This window comes from Pleuronectes platessa, chromosome 11 (assembly GCF_947347685.1).
Source record: "Pleuronectes platessa chromosome 11, fPlePla1.1, whole genome shotgun sequence".
NCBI classification, from domain to species: Eukaryota; Metazoa; Chordata; class Actinopteri; order Pleuronectiformes; family Pleuronectidae; genus Pleuronectes; species Pleuronectes platessa.
The window spans coordinates 21,978,039-21,996,851 of NC_070636.1; the positions used below are offsets into that span (position 1 = coordinate 21,978,039).

At 41.6% G+C, this 18,813-nt stretch overlaps 1 protein-coding gene across 1 annotated transcript in view; it reads left to right on the forward strand.

Moving 5' to 3' along the window:
- Positions 1 to 18,813, forward strand: part of kiaa1109 (KIAA1109 ortholog) — an 83,605-nt gene that overhangs the window by 11,801 nt on the left and 52,991 nt on the right. The window contains exons 13-33 of the mRNA XM_053435026.1: positions 338 to 429; positions 588 to 705; positions 1,530 to 1,685; positions 2,940 to 3,037; positions 3,301 to 3,485; positions 5,214 to 5,320; positions 5,458 to 5,687; positions 7,265 to 7,477; positions 7,847 to 7,984; positions 9,929 to 10,105; positions 10,471 to 10,599; positions 11,591 to 11,710; positions 11,841 to 12,148; positions 13,510 to 13,760; positions 14,046 to 14,286; positions 14,464 to 14,955; positions 16,776 to 17,049; positions 17,183 to 17,320; positions 17,452 to 17,522; positions 17,622 to 17,795; positions 18,657 to 18,777. Of these exons, the coding sequence (XP_053291001.1) occupies positions 338 to 429; positions 588 to 705; positions 1,530 to 1,685; positions 2,940 to 3,037; positions 3,301 to 3,485; positions 5,214 to 5,320; positions 5,458 to 5,687; positions 7,265 to 7,477; positions 7,847 to 7,984; positions 9,929 to 10,105; positions 10,471 to 10,599; positions 11,591 to 11,710; positions 11,841 to 12,148; positions 13,510 to 13,760; positions 14,046 to 14,286; positions 14,464 to 14,955; positions 16,776 to 17,049; positions 17,183 to 17,320; positions 17,452 to 17,522; positions 17,622 to 17,795; positions 18,657 to 18,777 (3,833 nt within the window). The remainder of the gene's footprint in view (positions 1 to 337; positions 430 to 587; positions 706 to 1,529; positions 1,686 to 2,939; positions 3,038 to 3,300; positions 3,486 to 5,213; positions 5,321 to 5,457; positions 5,688 to 7,264; positions 7,478 to 7,846; positions 7,985 to 9,928; positions 10,106 to 10,470; positions 10,600 to 11,590; positions 11,711 to 11,840; positions 12,149 to 13,509; positions 13,761 to 14,045; positions 14,287 to 14,463; positions 14,956 to 16,775; positions 17,050 to 17,182; positions 17,321 to 17,451; positions 17,523 to 17,621; positions 17,796 to 18,656; positions 18,778 to 18,813) is intronic.

Sequence of the window (18,813 nt, forward strand, 5' to 3'; positions counted from 1 at the left end):
GGTCAAGTGAAATTGAAATTAATATTTAAGTATTGTACAGTGTTCTAGACCAAAGATCACATAACATCACCAGAAACATCATTACATTTGAAGCCATATCCATAATAACACAACTGAACACAGCTGAGTCTTACCTCTGATGTTGAGATATGTGTAATAATTTATCATAAAGAGCAGATCATATTTGATCAGACATCAGTCAACACTCTCCTCTATCCCCAGAAATATAGTTAACATAAGCAGCTTTTGAGGTTTTGCCGGTAATTGACACTATTTTCAAGAATTCTGTCACATTTCCTGAAAATTGATCTCTTTGCTTTTCTGCTTCTGTGGTCAGGCTACTCTCCCACTATCAAAGGTCAGCTGCTTCACGTGGACACCACCAGCAGCATGCAGTACAGGACTCTGCTGGAAGCTGAGATGTTAGCTGTAAGTAGCAGGCAATTTATCTTCTTTTTTTATTATTTTCTTTTACATTTGAAACTATTGCCAAAGTGCAAGTGCAGGTGCAAAACAAACTTGCTGTATTCACATGGAAATCTCTTTGCCAGTTGTGAAATCAAGACCTGTCTCTGCCTTCAATTCAGTTCCATGTGATAGCAAGTTACCCTCGGGTGTGGAACATGCCTCAGTCGTGGCAGTGTGAGATCGAGGTGTACAAGGCCACATACCACTTCATCTACGCACAGAAAAACTTCTTCACAGGTGAGTCCTCCAGCAAACATACGGGACAGCATTTGGCCTGTCACATTTTATAGTAGAACTAGTGAAGCACCAGTTACAAACCTGCCTGTTTAGAATGGACTGTCAGCTTGGCCTGGGTTAATGCTCTGGAGCTACTTCAGAATTATTCCTTGTCATTAGATTGAAGATTCAAGACTTAATTTATCATGTGCACAACAATCGCACACAGCAGTCACTGGCATTGAATTGCTTGGGTCTCAGGCTCCCTTCTAGCCATGCTCAAAAATATTACACAAAGAAAAAAAATATATATAAGGAAGGGGAGGAAGCTGTCTCTGAGCCTGGCCATGCGAACCCGGATGCTGCTGTACTGTCATCCAGATGGCCGCAAGCAAAACAGTTCATTTCTGGGGTGATGGGGGTCAGACTTCACCACCCTCTGTAGAGGTCAGGGTGGTGCAGCTGCCATACCAGGCGGTGATGCAGCGAGTGAGTCCTCCTCAAACAGTTCGACAATATACTGTCCCTTTTTTCTTCTGGTGTGCTGGACGTTGTGTGTTATGTCTTTGGTGTTTAGTGAAGTTAGAAACTTTGTGTCCCCGCCCTACCTAACTCACGATCATCATCAACTACTACTAATTCATATTGCATGTATCGCGTGGCCAAGATTGTTCTACCCATGACCCCTAAGAATACTCATTCAAAGTATGATGTTAATTAGATGAATTGTTCTCAAGGAGTGCATTCGGACAAAAAGAAAAAAAAGAAAGACCGATAGTTTGGGGAATTATAGCTTCAGGCATTTAACTTAAAGCTGTTCACTGATCACTCCTCTTTCTTTTTAGATTTGATCCAGGACTGGGCGAGTGACAGCGCCCCAGACATCTACTCCTTTGTGCCCTATTCCTGGAAATTCAAGGTCCTTTTCCACCAGTTTGAGATGATCTGGGCGGCAAACCAGCAAAACTGGATTGACTGTTCCACCAAGCAGCAAGAGAATGGTAAAAATGAGGCCCCTTTAGATGCAGTTACTTTCTACTGTGCATTGAAGAAAAGATCCATATTTTTTGTGAAGATCAAGATATTTAAGATATTTTTCCAAAATCGCACACATAGTTAAAAAAGAATTAGATAACTAGTGCTTTGCCTGTTATAAACTGGCCTTCTTTTGAATTTTTCTTTGTCAATAGTGAGTTCTCCTCAAACAGTTCTAGAATGTACTGCCACTTTTTATTGGTCGTTGTGTGCAGTGCTTTTTATATAATGTCTATAATGCATAGGGAAATTGGAAAAGATTGTCTTCATCCTACTTGGTATATCTTGGTGAATATTGTATAGTCTATATTTTCCCTAAAATGAAATTGAATTTGCTATGTTACTGTTCACCTGTGTGGTGTTTATGTAAGATGGTACTTATTTACTGCTATTTGAGATGGCTGTTGAATAAGATTATCCAAATAATCAGGCAGCCAGATATTATTGGCAGCCGGCTGCGATTTGCTGACTGCTGCTGTTTATCCAAGGATGTAGAAGGGATGTTAAACTCAGTCTGCAGACTGAAGACCAGCTGTCTTCCCCACACTGCACAGCACTGCCTGTTAATTAACTGCTTGCTATAATTGGACGTTTCACGTGTCCAATTCAAAGTGAATGTGACAATGCACTTCCCTGGAATTTTAAGAATACACATGCCAAGTGCGAGGCTGATAAGATGAACCGTTTGTGAGATTTGCGTTCAACATATGTTAATGGCATTAGTCGGTAGATATCTTTAACTTTGGTTAAGGTGTAAAGCAGATGTGTCCTGTGTTAAAGCCCTAGAAATGCAATGTTTAACTGATTATCAATTGCAGTTTTCAGTAACTGTACATTGCTCAGATATTTGTGGGATATATAAGAGTAAATGACAAAAAGGGATGCATCTTACATTTACAGCATTTTTTCCCCGAACAAGCCACCTAGAAACATGGAAATTATAGATTTTTAAAGCACCAAATTTAGTTTTATTAAGAAATAATGTGTATGGGTAAATTTAAATTACTGATGTAAAAATCCCTTGTAATAATGTAATTGAGTAATACAGTAGTTTTGCAGTGTGACATGTCATAATGCATCTCAATCACTGAACGCTGAAGCCCCCGACAGGACACTTTGACTCTGTTCCTCTTCATGTGTCAGGATGTGTTGTACCGTATTTACTTCACAGAATCCCAGAGCGGAGCAGACTAATTAGTGGCGTGATTGTTCTCTTACAGTGTACCTGGCAGCATGCGGTGAGACGCTCAATATAGACTTCACTTTGCCTTTCAATGAATTTGTCCCAACCACCTGCCATACCCGCTTCATCCTGAAGGTAAATCATTCCTGAAATGAAAAAGATTTGTCCAAAAATAGATGTCTGTCAAATGTCAATGTTTCATTTGAGTGCAATTGCAATGTCTTTTCCAGTTTGGAAAATATGTCTACAGATCACGGCAGACTGTATATTTTCATATTGGTTAAATGCTGATTTCTTTTTACTTCAGTGATTTTGCCATACGCCCAGAGATGTTAAAACTGACTCCAACTCTGAATATATGTGGATGTTTAAATGTGTACGCGCTTTGTCCACCTCAGGCTGAGGACACAGATATGCGACTGTCATTGCCCGAGTGCCACCCTAGCCGCTACCCCCTCCTCACCCTGGCCAAAGACTACCAGAACATGAAGCTGCCCCCAGACATGTTCATGCCAGGGGAGATACACAGTGCTCCTCCTCCTAAACTCAACAAGTCTCGCTGGAGGAACATCACCCACGCAGAGTGAGTTTAACCAACAAACCATGTCTTTCTAGTTGTGGACCAGAAGGGTGCATGTTAGTAAAGAGCAGGGTGACTCACATCAGCGCTTAGGTAGGAAGGAAATGTTCCCAAGGTATTAGGTTTTAATTTCAAGAAAATGCACCGCTGACCTTCACCTTTCTTGCTTTGGTTGGTTCAGTAGTTGCTGTCTGCTGGTTTTAAGTTAGATGCTGTTGTGGAGGAAGTACTTCAATTTTGCTCAAGTACAAATTAATTGACATGTATTCAGGTAAAAGTACCACATTAACGTGTGTACCTGGATAATAGGAAGTAAGTTCTTTCTTTTAAATATTTAATTTCAAAGTATTTAAAGTCAAGGTAATTGCAGAGTGTAGTGTAAACCCTAATGCAGGGTTGGAGAACCTCCAACCTCCGGGCCTCATACGGCCTGCAAGATTGCTTGATCTGGCTGCAAGGCAATTTCTAAATACAAAAAAATATTTATTCTCAAGAATTAAGTCAATTGCACTTTGAAAGGGTGTAGCCTGCTTGCATGTTTATGATATTGCATTATCAGCGGAATAAAATGGTTTCATAATAATGAGAATAATATCATCCATCACAAGATTTCCTGGGACGAATTCAACGTCCAACAAAATGTGTTAATGTGACAGGATAATCACACTATTTTTAGCCCTGCCCTAATGCAAAGGTCCACTACATCATTCCCACAGAAATAATTAAATCTGCGGCGGTAAGGGGGTGCACATGCACGAATGTCACTCTTGTGTGCAATAGATTCCAGGTGACAGTTACACAGACTAAAGTGTGAAAGATAAGTTCTCAAGTGAGACTAAGACCTGCATTGCATGACACAACTGCAGCTGTAACTGCGAGCTCTGACTGTCTTGGTGGACTGTCAAAATGATATGGACAATAGCAAGAGCATGCGGTAGCTAGTGGTAGTGCATCACCGAGAGTGAACACATGGAAAATAGCGCTGCACACACCAAGTTAGCAATCTCTTATTGTTATTTTGAGAGTTGGTCATTATGATGGGGCAATAAGAATATAATGGGCCACCACAGTCTAGATGATTAACTGGAAACACGGTATTATGGCAGAGTCTCTGCAGTGAGATGTCTGAATCCATTTTAGCTGTATTTTCACCCGTGATGCTGCTGCTGCAGTTGCACTCTGCCCCCTTTTGAAGGAGGCAGGGTCTAATGTTACCTGCCTGGTTTGATTGGATCAGGGGACCAATTCCCCTCGCGTTATTGATTTCTTTGAACATGTTTTTTTTTTTTTTTTATAATTGCATTGGAGTAGAAAGTAATTAACATCCATCTTAGTCTGCAACCGTTTTGGACAACCTTGTGCCACTTTGTAAGCACCACCCTAAAGTTCGGTGAGAGTTCACAGATGCTGCAGATGCATATTCTGTGCACTAGTCTGTACATGATAACTCAACATCCAGATCATTTATTATGTATAGCCCAGAGACAGACCATACTGATATAACGCCGCAAGAGACCTGCTTACCCTCCTGGGAGTTTACGATCGAACACTGTGTGGGCCGGCTCACTCTGCCGCTGCAGCCCATTTAGTTTCTGTTGCCTCTACTGTAGGTCTACGAGCTGAACGGTTCATAAAGCAAATGATGAACCGGAAAATCTATTTGAAATGATGAGAAATTCCCCACGATGACGGTGTACTGAGTGCATATGTTTTTTTTCTTCCCTACTCCAGAGCTGGCTGGGTGGATTGCTGGAGTGTACCCAACTTCTTGCTCATCATTGACTATACCTGGCACCCCATCTATCCCCAGAAAGCTGATGAGCAACTCAAACAGTCCCGTACGTGCACTGCTCTCGTATCAGTTTTCTACTGTTGTTTTTAATGAAAGAATAGTCGTTTTAAATGTCTGTAAAATCTTCAATATATCAGTGTTTTTCATAATCTTATCCACTACTTGCTTGCTTTGTTAATCTAGTGTCTGAGATGGAAGAGTCCATGCTGTCAGCTATGCGTCCCCCAGAGCAAACATCCATACCCCACAACGTCCCGCCACGCTTTGCAACATCTTCCTCAGCTGCTCACAGCCGGTTGCCCGCTGACCCATGCGAGCTTCCCCCTGACAGACTTCATGTGGAGATGGAAATCTCTCCAGATTCTCAAATCATCCTCTACGGACCTTTGCTCCGAGCACTGGTTTCCATCAAGGTAAAGAAATACTTGAATTATTACCTACCAATGAGCTTATATTCTCATTTTGTTTGTCTGTCTGTTAAGCTGCTTTTAGACAAGCACTGAACTTCACTCCGGAGGAGGTGCATGTGTGAACACAAATGTCAGAGTTAGATGGTCTGAAGTTTCTCCGGACTTTCTCTGAACCTCCTGCTGTAATGTCCATAGAAATCCTGGAGAATTCGTTGTGAGAACACAGCAGGGATCCACTACTTGATTGAACACGTCTTTGCAGAGAACAGCCCGCTGCATTGTGCAAACTGCGGGTAGTAGCGAATTCTCGAGATTTTACCCACAGGTCATGTCTGAAAACTGCTTTAGTAAGCAGGATATGCAATTGCGCAACAACTACTGCACTGATTACCATGAAACTTGGAGTGGAAAGATAACCACAACATGTTGGTGCAGATCCAAATAAATGGGCGGATCCAATAGTTGAGTTTCCCTTTGCAGTCACTCTGCAACAATTCCTTCAGAATTTATTCAATCAATGGCTTGAACAGGGAAGCTTATGACATGCTAAAAAAATTTGCCTCATTCACCAATATCATTCTAAAAATGTTCTTTAAATGGTTGTTAAATGTTTAAACTCTAAGATTCATGATGTATTCTTAAACATATGGTTGCACATCTGTGTTCTTATATTGAGGAATGCTAGGTGTATGTACATTGAAAGCGCTTGTCGTAAAACTACTTCATATTACGCAAGGGTGTTTAAAACACTAAAGATGGCTGACTATTTTTGCATTATAATTTGCGCTGAAATGTGTTGCCTTTTGTAATATTATGTATTATAAAATATTATGTATTTAAATCTGTAGAATTAAAGTAAAAACCCCAATAATTGATGATTTGTTTAACATAAGCTTTTCAGTAGTAAAGTGTGCGTAAGATTGCTCTTCAGTGTGTGTGGATTCTGCACTTACATAAGAATGAATCCCCGATAAGAAACATTGGCGAATGTCAGAATCTTATTAAAACTGCTTAAGTTGGCTTTAAGAAAAAAAAAAACTCTTAAGAAAGGTCGGCGAATGATGCCCATTGCTATTAGATGCAACAGATTCGGAGTGACACACACCCTTACTACAGAGTGAAAGAGAGGTTCTCATGTGAGATAGTGCGAAATGCATTGCATGCAAACTGCGGGTCTGCACATAGTTGCAGCTGAAACCATGAGGTCTGGCTGTCCACGTCGAATGTAAAAACTTTACGGATGATAGCAGGAGAAAGCATGCAGCAAATAGCGCTGCACACAGCCGCCCAATGCAGCACCAAGTAAGAGATATTGATGTTATTATGAGAAGTGTAAAATATTTCTTGGTTTAGTATGAAACTGTGGCAGGACAAATTAGAAGATGGTGGACCGTCACAGCTAAGATATTTAATGGGAAACACTGCTTGGACAAGGTGAAATATGACATTGGCCTTGCTGAGGTACACACTTTTAGAGAGTCCTTCTAGTGTAGTAATAATCCACTCGAGTAAATTGAAATTTCATGGTGTTTCCAATAATCCATCAAAGAGCCTTCAAACCTCCCCTGCTGTTCCCACAGGAGAACTATTTTGGTGAGGATGACATGTACACAGACTTTGAGGAGGCGGTTTCCAGCCCTGTGTTATCCACCTCAACCTCCTCGGGCCTCGGCTGGTCTCCTCTGGGCATGGAGGACGGGAAAGACACCTCAGACCTCCACCCCCTGGACCTGCGACCCTGGGACATCACTGTGCTCATCAACCTCTACAAAGTCCATGGCCGACTTCCAATTGTAAGACGGATGACTCCCAATGTTCAGTTAATGGGTTGGCAGAGTGAGAGAGATCAGTGTAGAGGCACAGCATGTTAGGATTCTGTCACATATAATGAAACGGTTCCATCACTGCAGTGTGAAATAAAAATGAGGGATATGTGCACTGTGTTGATGACAACAAAGCTGTTGCTACATAGACACAAAGTTAATTTCTGTTGTATGAATTTGATATACATAAGTAGATGAAAGATATCTAGTTACTGTTTTTCACTTGGCTTTTTTTCAATTAAACCTACAAGTAATGTTTGTATCGATGTAAATGTATGCTTATGAAAACAGTTGGATGCATGACTCTATGTGTTTGTTAACATTCTCGGTTGCCTCCAGCACTGCAGCAGCGAGGGTCCCGAAGGTCCATCGGGCTTCTTGGAGCGGCTGTGTTTTGAGATGAAGAAGGGTTACAAGGAGACAATGCTTCAGCTGCTCCTGTCTCCCATTCACATATTCATCAGTGACAACTACCAGGTATGAAAAACAACTATACAGCTGCCTGATGCTGCTGGTTTTTGCTCCAATAGGGTGGAGACCTGGTTCAACTATTAAATGTTATTTGTGTAAAATCTCAAGAGTAGAACTAAATGTCAATCTTAGCTTTCTGACAGCAGTTCAGGAACACATAAGACAAGACAGTGTCAAACAGTAGTACGGAGACCTTTTGAGGTATTAATAGACTAAAACAGGGGTTTTCAACCAGGGGTCCGCGGCCCCCTAGTGGTCCGTGACGGCATTGCAGGGTGTCCTCGAAATTCGCTTTGATATTTCAACACATTTCCAGATCACTCTTGAATATTGTGACAAAAATCGAAAATATGAAAAATATGTCTAAAATAATATAAAGGCGTCTAGGGGAAACTTGACACCGGCTTGGGGCTAGAAACTGACAGTAGTTTTCCCCTGTGCATGCCTGTTAAAGGTAGATGTAGAAGAGCGGTTGAGCGGAGATGTAGTTTGTATGATGGGAATTTTATATTCCCAAAAAGAAGGCCCAAAAGGGCAGAATTAATAATGAAAATATTAAATAAAACAAAAGAGCGAAAAACAAATACTTTGTAATTAGACAAATAAATTGGTATAAAAGCCAAAACAGTTAATTGCAATAATAGTCAACTTTATCACGTTCGCTGGTTGAGAAACAATTTCTTAGGAGAGCTCTAAGACTCACACACACAGCCCCTTGTTAAGTTCTGGATAATTTCAGACAGAATTTCCACAGCTTGCTGCAAAAGAAATGAGGTGTCTTTTGCCCTTTCCAACAACCTACCTGTGGGAGAGCGTTATTTCTACACTGGCGTGCCTGAACAATAAGTAATAGACATGCTGTGTGGACTTCACCATGACCAGATATCACACTGATAGGTCTCCCCTCACTCCACACACAAACACACAGAAGTACTACTCACCCACCACCCTCCCCCCCAACACTAGCAGTAGGTGAGATTTGCTGCTGGTGATCATGAGGTTAAACTTCAGTAGGCCTCAATTGTTTGTGTGATATTGTATGATTATCATTTGTGACATATTCTGCATTACTTTGTCATCTTCCCTCTTCAGTTGTAGCCCCAGTTTATGTTGATTGTTATTGATCACCGTTACTTTAACGTTCTCTCAACATGTCAGCTACATCTCTGTACATTTAAGTCATGAACGCTATATATTGATGTACATATGGTTCTGAGATGCAGTACAACTACAAACTGCATTTAAATTTTGTTTTCAATTCTTTAGCACTGAAAATCAACCGTCTTTGTTGTTTTTTACATAGATTTTTCTGGATTGGTTTTGAGGTTTTTAAATAAAACCAACATGGAAAACCAAATGTTAAAACGTCCTTCTACACACACACACGTAGGCACAAGCACGCGTAGGCAAATCAGTGGGCCGCGGATTACTTTCTAGTCAGAATGGTGGTCCCTGGCACAAAACCATTTGAAAACCCCTGGACTAAAGAATTAACAACTACTCTTCTATCTGTTAACTGAAAGGGTGACTCGGTCCTTGGAAAATACCCTGAATAAAGCTGTGTTGCATAATGTGAACCAAACTTGCACCAGCCACGTTTGCATAAGCAGCTGCACATTGTATAACCTCACAAAATTAGATGGCCTGCTGCTAAAAACAATCCTAGGGGAAGCTCTGGATCCTGTTTCCTGCCTTGAGTGAATAACTTTCTCTAATCCCTGTCAAAGAACCCGTTGCCCTCATCTCTGTCCTCTGGTGGGATAACAATCTCCATTTATGCCACTTGGAGAATAATTATGGAAATAAAATATCATATTTAAAGATCAAAGATTGATTTCAGCCACTGCAGATGACCTTTTTGTTCAGTTTTTGCCATTTTGCCCACACCTTACAAGGCACCGGTTTAAACTAAAACTGTGAGTGTTTGATGAAATGCTCTCTTGCCCACAGCGTCCCACAGCAGACGGTGTCCTGAGGGACGGCCACCTAAGTCTGTCTGGACTGCAGATGAGGGCCCATGCCATGTTCTCTGCTCAGGGCATTCCTCCGGGCAGTGACACGTTGGAGTATGCCTGGCTCATTGACATGCAGGCCGGGGGGCTCACCGGAAGGGTCACTATTCCACAGGTGCGTGTGTGTGTGTGTGTGCGTAGAAAATCAAATATATGTACGTGCAGCCTTTTAGTACGACTATGTCAATGAACCTTTAGGTCACAAGACAACTTCTTTTATGAATCACCTGTACAATGTAATTCTAACCAAGAAACATCCTGCCACAAATGCATTTTTTTCGACTTAATAGTGTTCAGAAGAATTGTTATAATTTTATTTATTTTTTGATTGTTTTATCTTACTTATGCTAGTGTATTATATTTGATTGTATTGTAGGTTTTCTCCCTTTTTTTTTAAACCTTTTTTATTGTATGCATTTGTGAGTGTTTATGACAACATTTTGGAGCACTTATGTATCTTTCTGTCTTCATGATTATTAGCTGGCCAGTATAGTAGAGTGGGGTGAAACCTTTGTTTTCCACGTGGTGTCCCGAGAGTTCCAGTTGGAACAACCCAAACCCTCAGTCATCTGCCAGCATGGAGCTGACCGACGCATCTGTGATGCCAAGGTACAAACACACAAGCTGTGTCCCAATTCAGGGTCCGCCTCCTTCAGAGCACACTGTCTACAGGATGCAGGCAAAGGCTGAACCGAAATGAGATGGTGTACAGAGGATTTTCTTGATCAGCATCACCAGCTTTTCCCATCCCTATTGCTGTTGCTTAGCAACAAAGCTGCAGTTGGGCACAAGGAGAAAGTTTTAATGCCCATTGGTTTTATCACTTGTGCCATTAGCTCTTCTGTTCAGTTGAAGCTTGGTGATGACATTACCTCTTGAAAATCTTGAGGACACATCTGTCGATACAATTTTTGACAGCCTAGTTGCGCCTCTGTGACCTAATCGGTCTTCAAATACAGCATCTGAAGGAAGCAGCCCATGACTTGAGACCCAGTTACTGTATACCAGGAAATTCTACACAAAGTTTGAGCTGCATCTCTTGACTCATTTGCACTCCAACTGCTGTCCACCTTAGCTATAAAGGAGTCAGAAGCTGTTTGACAGAATCTCACTCTACAGACTAGTAAATTAGCCCATTATGGCTGAAATGCTTTTTTAACGTCATAATTAAATGTCAGTCAGAAGTGTCCAGTGTGAAATATATATGTGCAAATGAAATCAGATAATAAACCACCGTGAACCTTTCTCTAATGATGCATGACTCAGAACGCACACTTTTTATACAGTGGAAGAAATGGAGCAACAGCCTTGAACACAAACTATTGATCTACTCACAGCAGCCATACACAACGCAACATAACAGACCACACCACGATGTATGGAATGGAGTTGAGAGAAAACAAGTCACAAAATGTCTTGTTTGTATGTGAACACTAACAAGGATATTTTAACAAACCTGCCTTAGAGCTCTCATTAGTTTGTGGCAGCTGTGGCTGAAGGCTATGTAGTGTAAAAGTCAGTCAGAATAAATTGGTGATGCTGTTTTTGGAAGAACAGAAAAGTTACTGGCTCTAAACAGTAGTTGTCTTTTGTCTTTCAGCTGAGCAGCCTGCCAGGTCACTGTCGCACATCAGAGGACCTCAAGTACACCATGACGCGACTGGCTGTGGACGGAGTGGATCTCTTCATTGTTGAACACGGCTGTGCTGCCAGTGTTAAAGTAATTGTGACCCACCAGTTTTTGTTTTTTAAAGTTGATATATTGTTTAACTTAATGTCCATTACAAAATGTGTTTAATTTTTGGCATGTGGTCAGATCTTTACATTTTCCTGTCTCTCCTCCTCCCTAGACGGGTATTATTCGCTTGGCCAACTGCAACCTGCACAACCAGGCAGTGGGAGAGGGCATCAGTGCTGTGGTGCAGGACGTCAACATCCGGCAGTACATCGAGCAGCAGCCGCACAGTGAGGCGACCAGGCTGCAGCTGGCCGGACAGGGTCCGGGTCAACCCCCTTTGTTGCGACGCTCTGTCTGGTTAGAGGCAGGTTCAGTCAACCTGAACCTCATCACGGCAGACATTGCCTTGGCCGCTGACCACCCAGCCAAATGTGAAGTCCAGAGGCATTTTCTGGAACTACATGATGCTCATTCCAAAAGGTAGAAAGCTCACAACATCACCTGTTTTTCTCTTTTCCAAATACCCCTCACATGATGTGAACTACCCCAGAGAAACTTTGCAGCATTGTGGTATTTTTTAGCTCATCGGTCACTTTTGTTCATCTTTATTCCATCTTTTTATTTGTTTCAGTGGACTTCTGTAGAATGAGTCACCAATTGCCATTCTGATGTTCACATCATAATTATAAGTCAACATTTTGTCTCTGTCTGGATATATGCCTCTTTCTGGATAATGAATTTAACATGATAAAAAGTCTACAGGGGGCCATTATCAGTATAGATGTTCTTTTCTAGCTTGTAGTTGGACATGAAAAGGGCTAGTTCACCATAAAAAGAAAATTCACTCATTATCTACATGATGGAGGGCAGGGGGAAGTGTTTGAGTCCAGAAGACACCTCAGCAGTCTCAGGGGTAAACAGTGTTGCAACCAAGATAACACCTTCTTTAGACATAATAAGACAATAGAAAAATGAATAACATGCCTCCATACTGCTCGTGTGGTGTCATCCAAGTGTCCGTAAGTTCGAAGCTAGGCCATTTACACAGTGTTTTATGACTAAATGTCCTGTAGCGGACGTTGCGGTGCTAGCTCGCATCCCACACGTGCCCTGGGGCCAGAGCTTGTGTGCGGTTTACGGTCAGCAGCACCTCAGTCATTTAGGCTTAAAACATGATTTAAATGATGCAGTCGCCATAGTTTTTTTATGGCTGAAAAAAAGGTCTCATTCACTTCAATTGTATTGAAATCTGGCTGCAACACTGTTAACCCCTGAGGCTCCAAAAGTGTTTTATGGACTCAAACACCTCACCCACCCCTCCATCGGCATAGTGGTGTGTATGTAATGAGTGCATTTTCTTTTTTCTGTGAACTAACCCTTTAAGTTCAGTTGACCAGTTTTTTAGTACTTAGATATCCCAAGGCCTGGATGACTGAGCATCTCCACAGACAGGCAGACTAACACAAACATAATAGTCATTTGACAGATACAATTTAGTAAGTTGTTCAAACTTTCAGAGAGACTACTAGAACAAAGATCCTGTCCCTCACAGGAGCTCCACTACATCTGCCGATCTGTTACCCAAACCCCAAGATCCTCAATTGTATTCTTCTGTCCACAAACCAGAGATATTCACTTTACTTTCATTAGGAGCAAAGAAACCAGTAAATATTTACATTTTGACGATGCTGTTAAAATACAACTCAAACTGAATATTTGATTTTCAAATAATTGGCATTAAATTAAGTGGTTATAACCGATAGCTTAATCAATTCATTGTTTCAGCCCTATTTTATTCTTGGGTCTCTTTCTTCCTTTTTTTCCTCCCCTCCCCTCCTCAGACTCTGGTTCCTGTGGCCAGAAGAGGCCGGCATCCGCAACAAGCGCAGTAGGAACCGCTGCGGCTGCCTCGGAGGCTGCAGGTTCTTCGGAGGCACCAACATGGGCCTGGACTTCTTCAGGCTGGAGGAGCTGACGCCATCGTCCTCCTCTGCCTTCTACTCCTCCAGCTCTGAGTCAGACATGTGTTATGGCCAGTCCTTGCTACAGCCTGGGGAGTGGATCATTACAAAGGAAACACCCAAAGTGGACGGTATGGTTCCGCTGTGATTTCTTCTCCAGCTCTGATTTCCTTCAGAGTAATGGTTCTCCTCCTGGAGTTGCTGTGGGGGTTTCTTGTGGGAAACGATGATAACTTAAGATCCACAATGGTTTAGTTTGATATTGAAACAATTTATTATTTTCTCCCTGGGGGTTTATTACATGAGAATATTTGAAATAAGTGCATTATTACACTTACTTTTTATTTTAGTTTTACTCTCTAAATGTAACATCTGATAGCATTTATCTAAAGAGTGCTCTCTCCGTGTTTTCTCAGGGAGAGTTGTTGGACTGAAAACGGACACAAACTCGCCACGCCTGCCTCCTGAGCTGCCTGAGAGGCGTGGTCAGCAACACCTCAGTCTCCAGGTACCTCAACGCTGCCACAGCTCCGCCTCCTCATCTGAAGAAAACAGTTCATCCAGTGCTGCGTTGCCCCTGCTGGCCGGGGAGAGGGAAACACCCTCACCGAGCACAGAGGAGCGCATGTTGCCCATGAACGGCAGAAGCCCTGCTGAGTGAGTAACATAGAATTACTCATTGTTTTTTTTCTGTCATGTAATGAGTTTAAAAATGTAATTGTTAGTCGGGAGAGAATATTGGAGCCACTATATGGCATCAAAGGCAGAATTTTTTTTACCTAATCATTGATTTTTCAATTTCAGTTATTTATTCTTTCTCCTGTTATATTGCAGCACCCTAGGGGAAGTACCAGAAGCCTCACCAGTCTCCCCCAACAGCTCCCAGGACCGCTCCTCCATTCGCTCTCCCCTCTGCTCTCCTCTCAAGCGTCAGTCCTCTGTACACTCCAGTCGGCTGGGCAGCACCAAGAGCCTCTCGGCTGCCGTCTTCACCGACAAGCCCCCGCCAGTGCTGTCTGGAGGCGTCCAGTTCAGCAGCGAAGTTTCACGCAGCGATGAGAACGTCCTGGATTCACCCCGGCAGCGCAGAAGCTACGGCTCCTTTCCCTTCACGCCCTCAGCAGACTCCAACACTTTCCATCAGTACCGCTCTGCTGACAGTAGCATGTCCGTGGCCGACAGCGAGGCCTACTTCTCTGCCGCTGAGGACTTCGAGCCAATCAGCAGCGCTGATGAGGGTCCAGGGACGTACCCCGGCCGCAAGAAGAAGAGGAGGCAGCAGATGCAGCAGCCACAGCAGCCCCCGTATCACATGGAGAACTACAGGTCAGCTGATACGATAACATGAAGTTAAATGAGCGATAAATAATTTGCCCACTGAGCTCAATAGTTTCAACTTTTATAATGTCACAATGTAGAGCTGTGGAACAATACTATAATAATACATCAACCCTAAAATAGATTATTGGTTTTACAAACACTTTAGTATAGGTTCAATTTCTCCTCCAGCTCTTTTAAATTATTGTGTATTACAATAGAACCGATGATTATTTTAATTATGGACAAATCTGCTAATGATTCTCAGATCATTTAAAGGGTGGAATCCAGGCTTGGGGCCAGGGGAACAATGTCCACACCTGAAATGTGATTTATCAGCTACAGTTTTTCTTTAGCATTTTTCCATAATTCCATAATAAACACATTTACATGGTATATACAGTGAAACTTTTACACCTTGCAAGAACAAGTAAAATATTGAGATAAGGTGACATAGTTCACAGATACATCAGAGAGTTTCCTACTTTGTCTGTGTAACAGCAGATGATTTAATGCCAGGTTGCTTTAAGCGTTACCCTTTATGAATAATGTTAAAGGGCCAGTCTGAAGGGCCCCGGATGAATTACATATTTTGAGATTGTGATGAGTGCACACATATGGCTTATTTTAGTTTTTCTGTTCAAATTTAGGGCTTCTGCTGTGAAATGTCAAGCTATCTTGTTTTTCTCTTCTTTTTCTAAAGATATATTTACTGGTTTTATACATTTAAAATCAATTAACATACATAAATAAACCTTCCCCCAAACTGAACATATGGCAGTATATAAAATAACAATAAATAATACAAATATCACTTGAAAATAAATAAATGGCTAAGTTATAAATTAAAGGCTACATTATCGAAGGACAAAGATTTACAATCAAAGTACAAATATAGTTTAAATAAATAAATGAATGAAAATAATGTAAGTAATATAAAATACAGTCACAAACATTGAACATTCCTCACAACAGATTAGTCACTTCACATTTCCAATGCCTCTTCAATGTCAAAACATTTTTATAAAGCTATCTTTAATAGTTTCATGCAAAATATTTTACAAAAATAAATACTGTTCTATTTTGTCCTTATCTTTTCTCAATGTTTCATGATAACTGGGTTCATAAGCAAATATTACAGAAACCTCATGCATTGGTGTTTATGTTTAGAAACCATTGCAGGTTGGAATGACAAGCAGTAAACACCAGGGTCAAATAACTTTTGATGACTCAGGCTAATAACTTTGCATTGACTGTAAAAATGTCTTGATGACACATTATACATGAATACATTAACGGTGTCATGAGATTTTTATGTTTAATACCCGACACGTTTTACATTTTTATCGCGTAGAGCCACTAGTGAAACACGCTGCAGTTTTCATTCATTGCTTTAATTTGATCATGAGTGTGATGCAGAAGGGCTGAAGCAAATTAGATGTTTGATCCTTGGGCAGCCACTTACTGCTGGTGTGTTTCCCAAATTGGATTTCAGTGTTGTTACGCAGCTACCTTGTCATTTTGAATATTACCCCTAAATGTCCTGGCGTTGATTTCAGCACGCCTTTTGATTGATACGGCCTCTCCGCACAAACACAAAGAATCCATTCAGCCTTATGAAACGTTTCTGCTGCCACAAGCTCGTGAAACAAAGAGCTTAAACACAGAAGAGGTGTCAGAATTGAATATTGGCTGTAATGCTGCGGAAAGAAATGCTCTCATTAAATCATCTCTGATTTATTGTGCCGAGGTGGGAATGTATAACAACTTTATTCAACAGTACAAGTATATTGACATATTTAACTGATAAGTGTTCTGACCTCCCCCAGCCGGAGCTCCATCTACCACAGCGTTGAGGGTCCCCTCACATATGTTCTCAATGGAGAGTTGATCACTGAGCCACGCCCGCTGCCGATGCCCCCAATGCTGCCGCCGCTCCCGCCCCAGCCCCTGCCCAGCCACACGTCGCAGGCCTCTTTTGTCTCAGCCCTGGCCATGGAGGAGGAGAGCTCGGTGGAGGCAGAGAAGACGTCTGAACCCGGTCTAGTCACCCGACAGCCACACGTCATGGCGTGCTACCAGAACTACTTGGCCCACTACCAGGTAGATTGTTCGACTTCTGGTCCATATCCTCATCTTTAATGAACATTTGTTTTTTTTTTGTTTTTTTTGTTGATTAAACACACAAACAACCAGTTAACTGTCACTTCATTGAATTTTTTCCCGGCTCTGCCAGGTCACAAATTGGTCGGTCAAGCAACCCACCAATAAAAGGACCTCCAAGTCTTCTCTTCACCGCCCCTTAGATCTGGACACGCCCACCAGTGAAGAGAGCTCCGCCTCCTTTGACCAGCTTTCTGTACCCAGTTTTAAGGTCTGTGACTAATGATTGAAAGAAGTTGGTATTTCATGTATACAGTTTTTATAAACTTTAGAATTGTGTGTTGGTAATAGCTGTTAAAAGCATGTTCATCTTAAATACTTTATATTTGTTCTGCATGTCAGGTAATAAAGCAGGGCCTGTCAGCCAGTTCTCTACTGGACAGAGGAATTCAGCTCATGGGAGAGAATAACAGGTATTTAAAATTACCTCCTTTAAAAAAAAAAAAAGAAATTACAATAAAACCACATAAATTTGCTGCAGAATCAGAAGTGTTGTCTTTGCTTGTCCACAGCACACCATACACCCCCCTGGATAAGAGAGCCATGGAGACGACTGACGAGGACACAACAACAGACGACTGGACTCTGGAGCAGCCTTTAGCTCAGACCAGGACCACTGCCATTGTGGAGGTGAAGGGGGCCGTCAATGTGGTTCTTACACCCCTTGTGGCTGAATCACTGGACAGGTAACCACCAGGCCTCATATTGTTTTTTCTGTGTGTTCTTTCAGCTCTCGTAAAATATTAATTGTCTTTTATCCACAACCTTTCTGTTTCACATCTGTGCTTCCTTACTTTTCCGAAAGCAAAATGTTTAATCTCAGTTTAAAAACTCTGATAATGAAAATGTCTTTCCCAGTCTTACTCACATAATAAGTTATTTTTAGTCTGGTGCTGCTTTTTGACCTTAAGTCTTTTTAATCCCCATGCACAGTGCAGCTTGGCTCTAAAACTCTGCTTACAGTGCTTCAGAGTCTGATCTCGTTCTTGGTTGACTAACAGTGTGAATCTTGAGTTTTCCAAAGGCCAACACCTCTGGGTTAACAATGAAACATTGTTTCCTATGTACATGGAGCTCCTGGTTGACGGTTAAACTGTAGGTAGGAGGTTAAAGACTGGCAAGATTTCAGTGGTTACATAAATGAGATCATTCAAAAATGAGATCTGGAACATTCAGCGGTTTTTCGGAGTCTGCCTTTCACATATGAACAATGAAGCAGGAGATTGTTTGAGTGAGATGTGTTCAGGAAAATCTAAAGGAAATTCAGGTGGGGGCTGGTGGGTAGAGCACACAGGAGAGGGGACAGGTGGTATAAATTTCCGTGTATGCGTTTTCAGCACGTTGACGTTATTGTCGGCCCTTAGCACCAAAAGCCCTTGAATCTCATTATCTTTCCAAGTTGACAACTTGTTCGTTCTCATATTTGTACAACACTTCTATTATCAAACTCTTACAATTTTCATCTTTGCGTTTTTACAGAAGTGTTAAATCATCAGCCAGTTAAAACAAATTATTTCTAATGTGTCTGTGTCATTTCTGTGTTTCAGATACATTGAGTCCATGGTTCACTTTGTCAGTATTCGACATCCTGCAACAATTCTGGACGACCTGCATGGGAAGGTCCTCAATGAAGCCTATCAGATCAGCAAGTCCACAGTCACTGAGTCTGTGAGTAAAATGATTTAATCCAAACCAGACATGAAA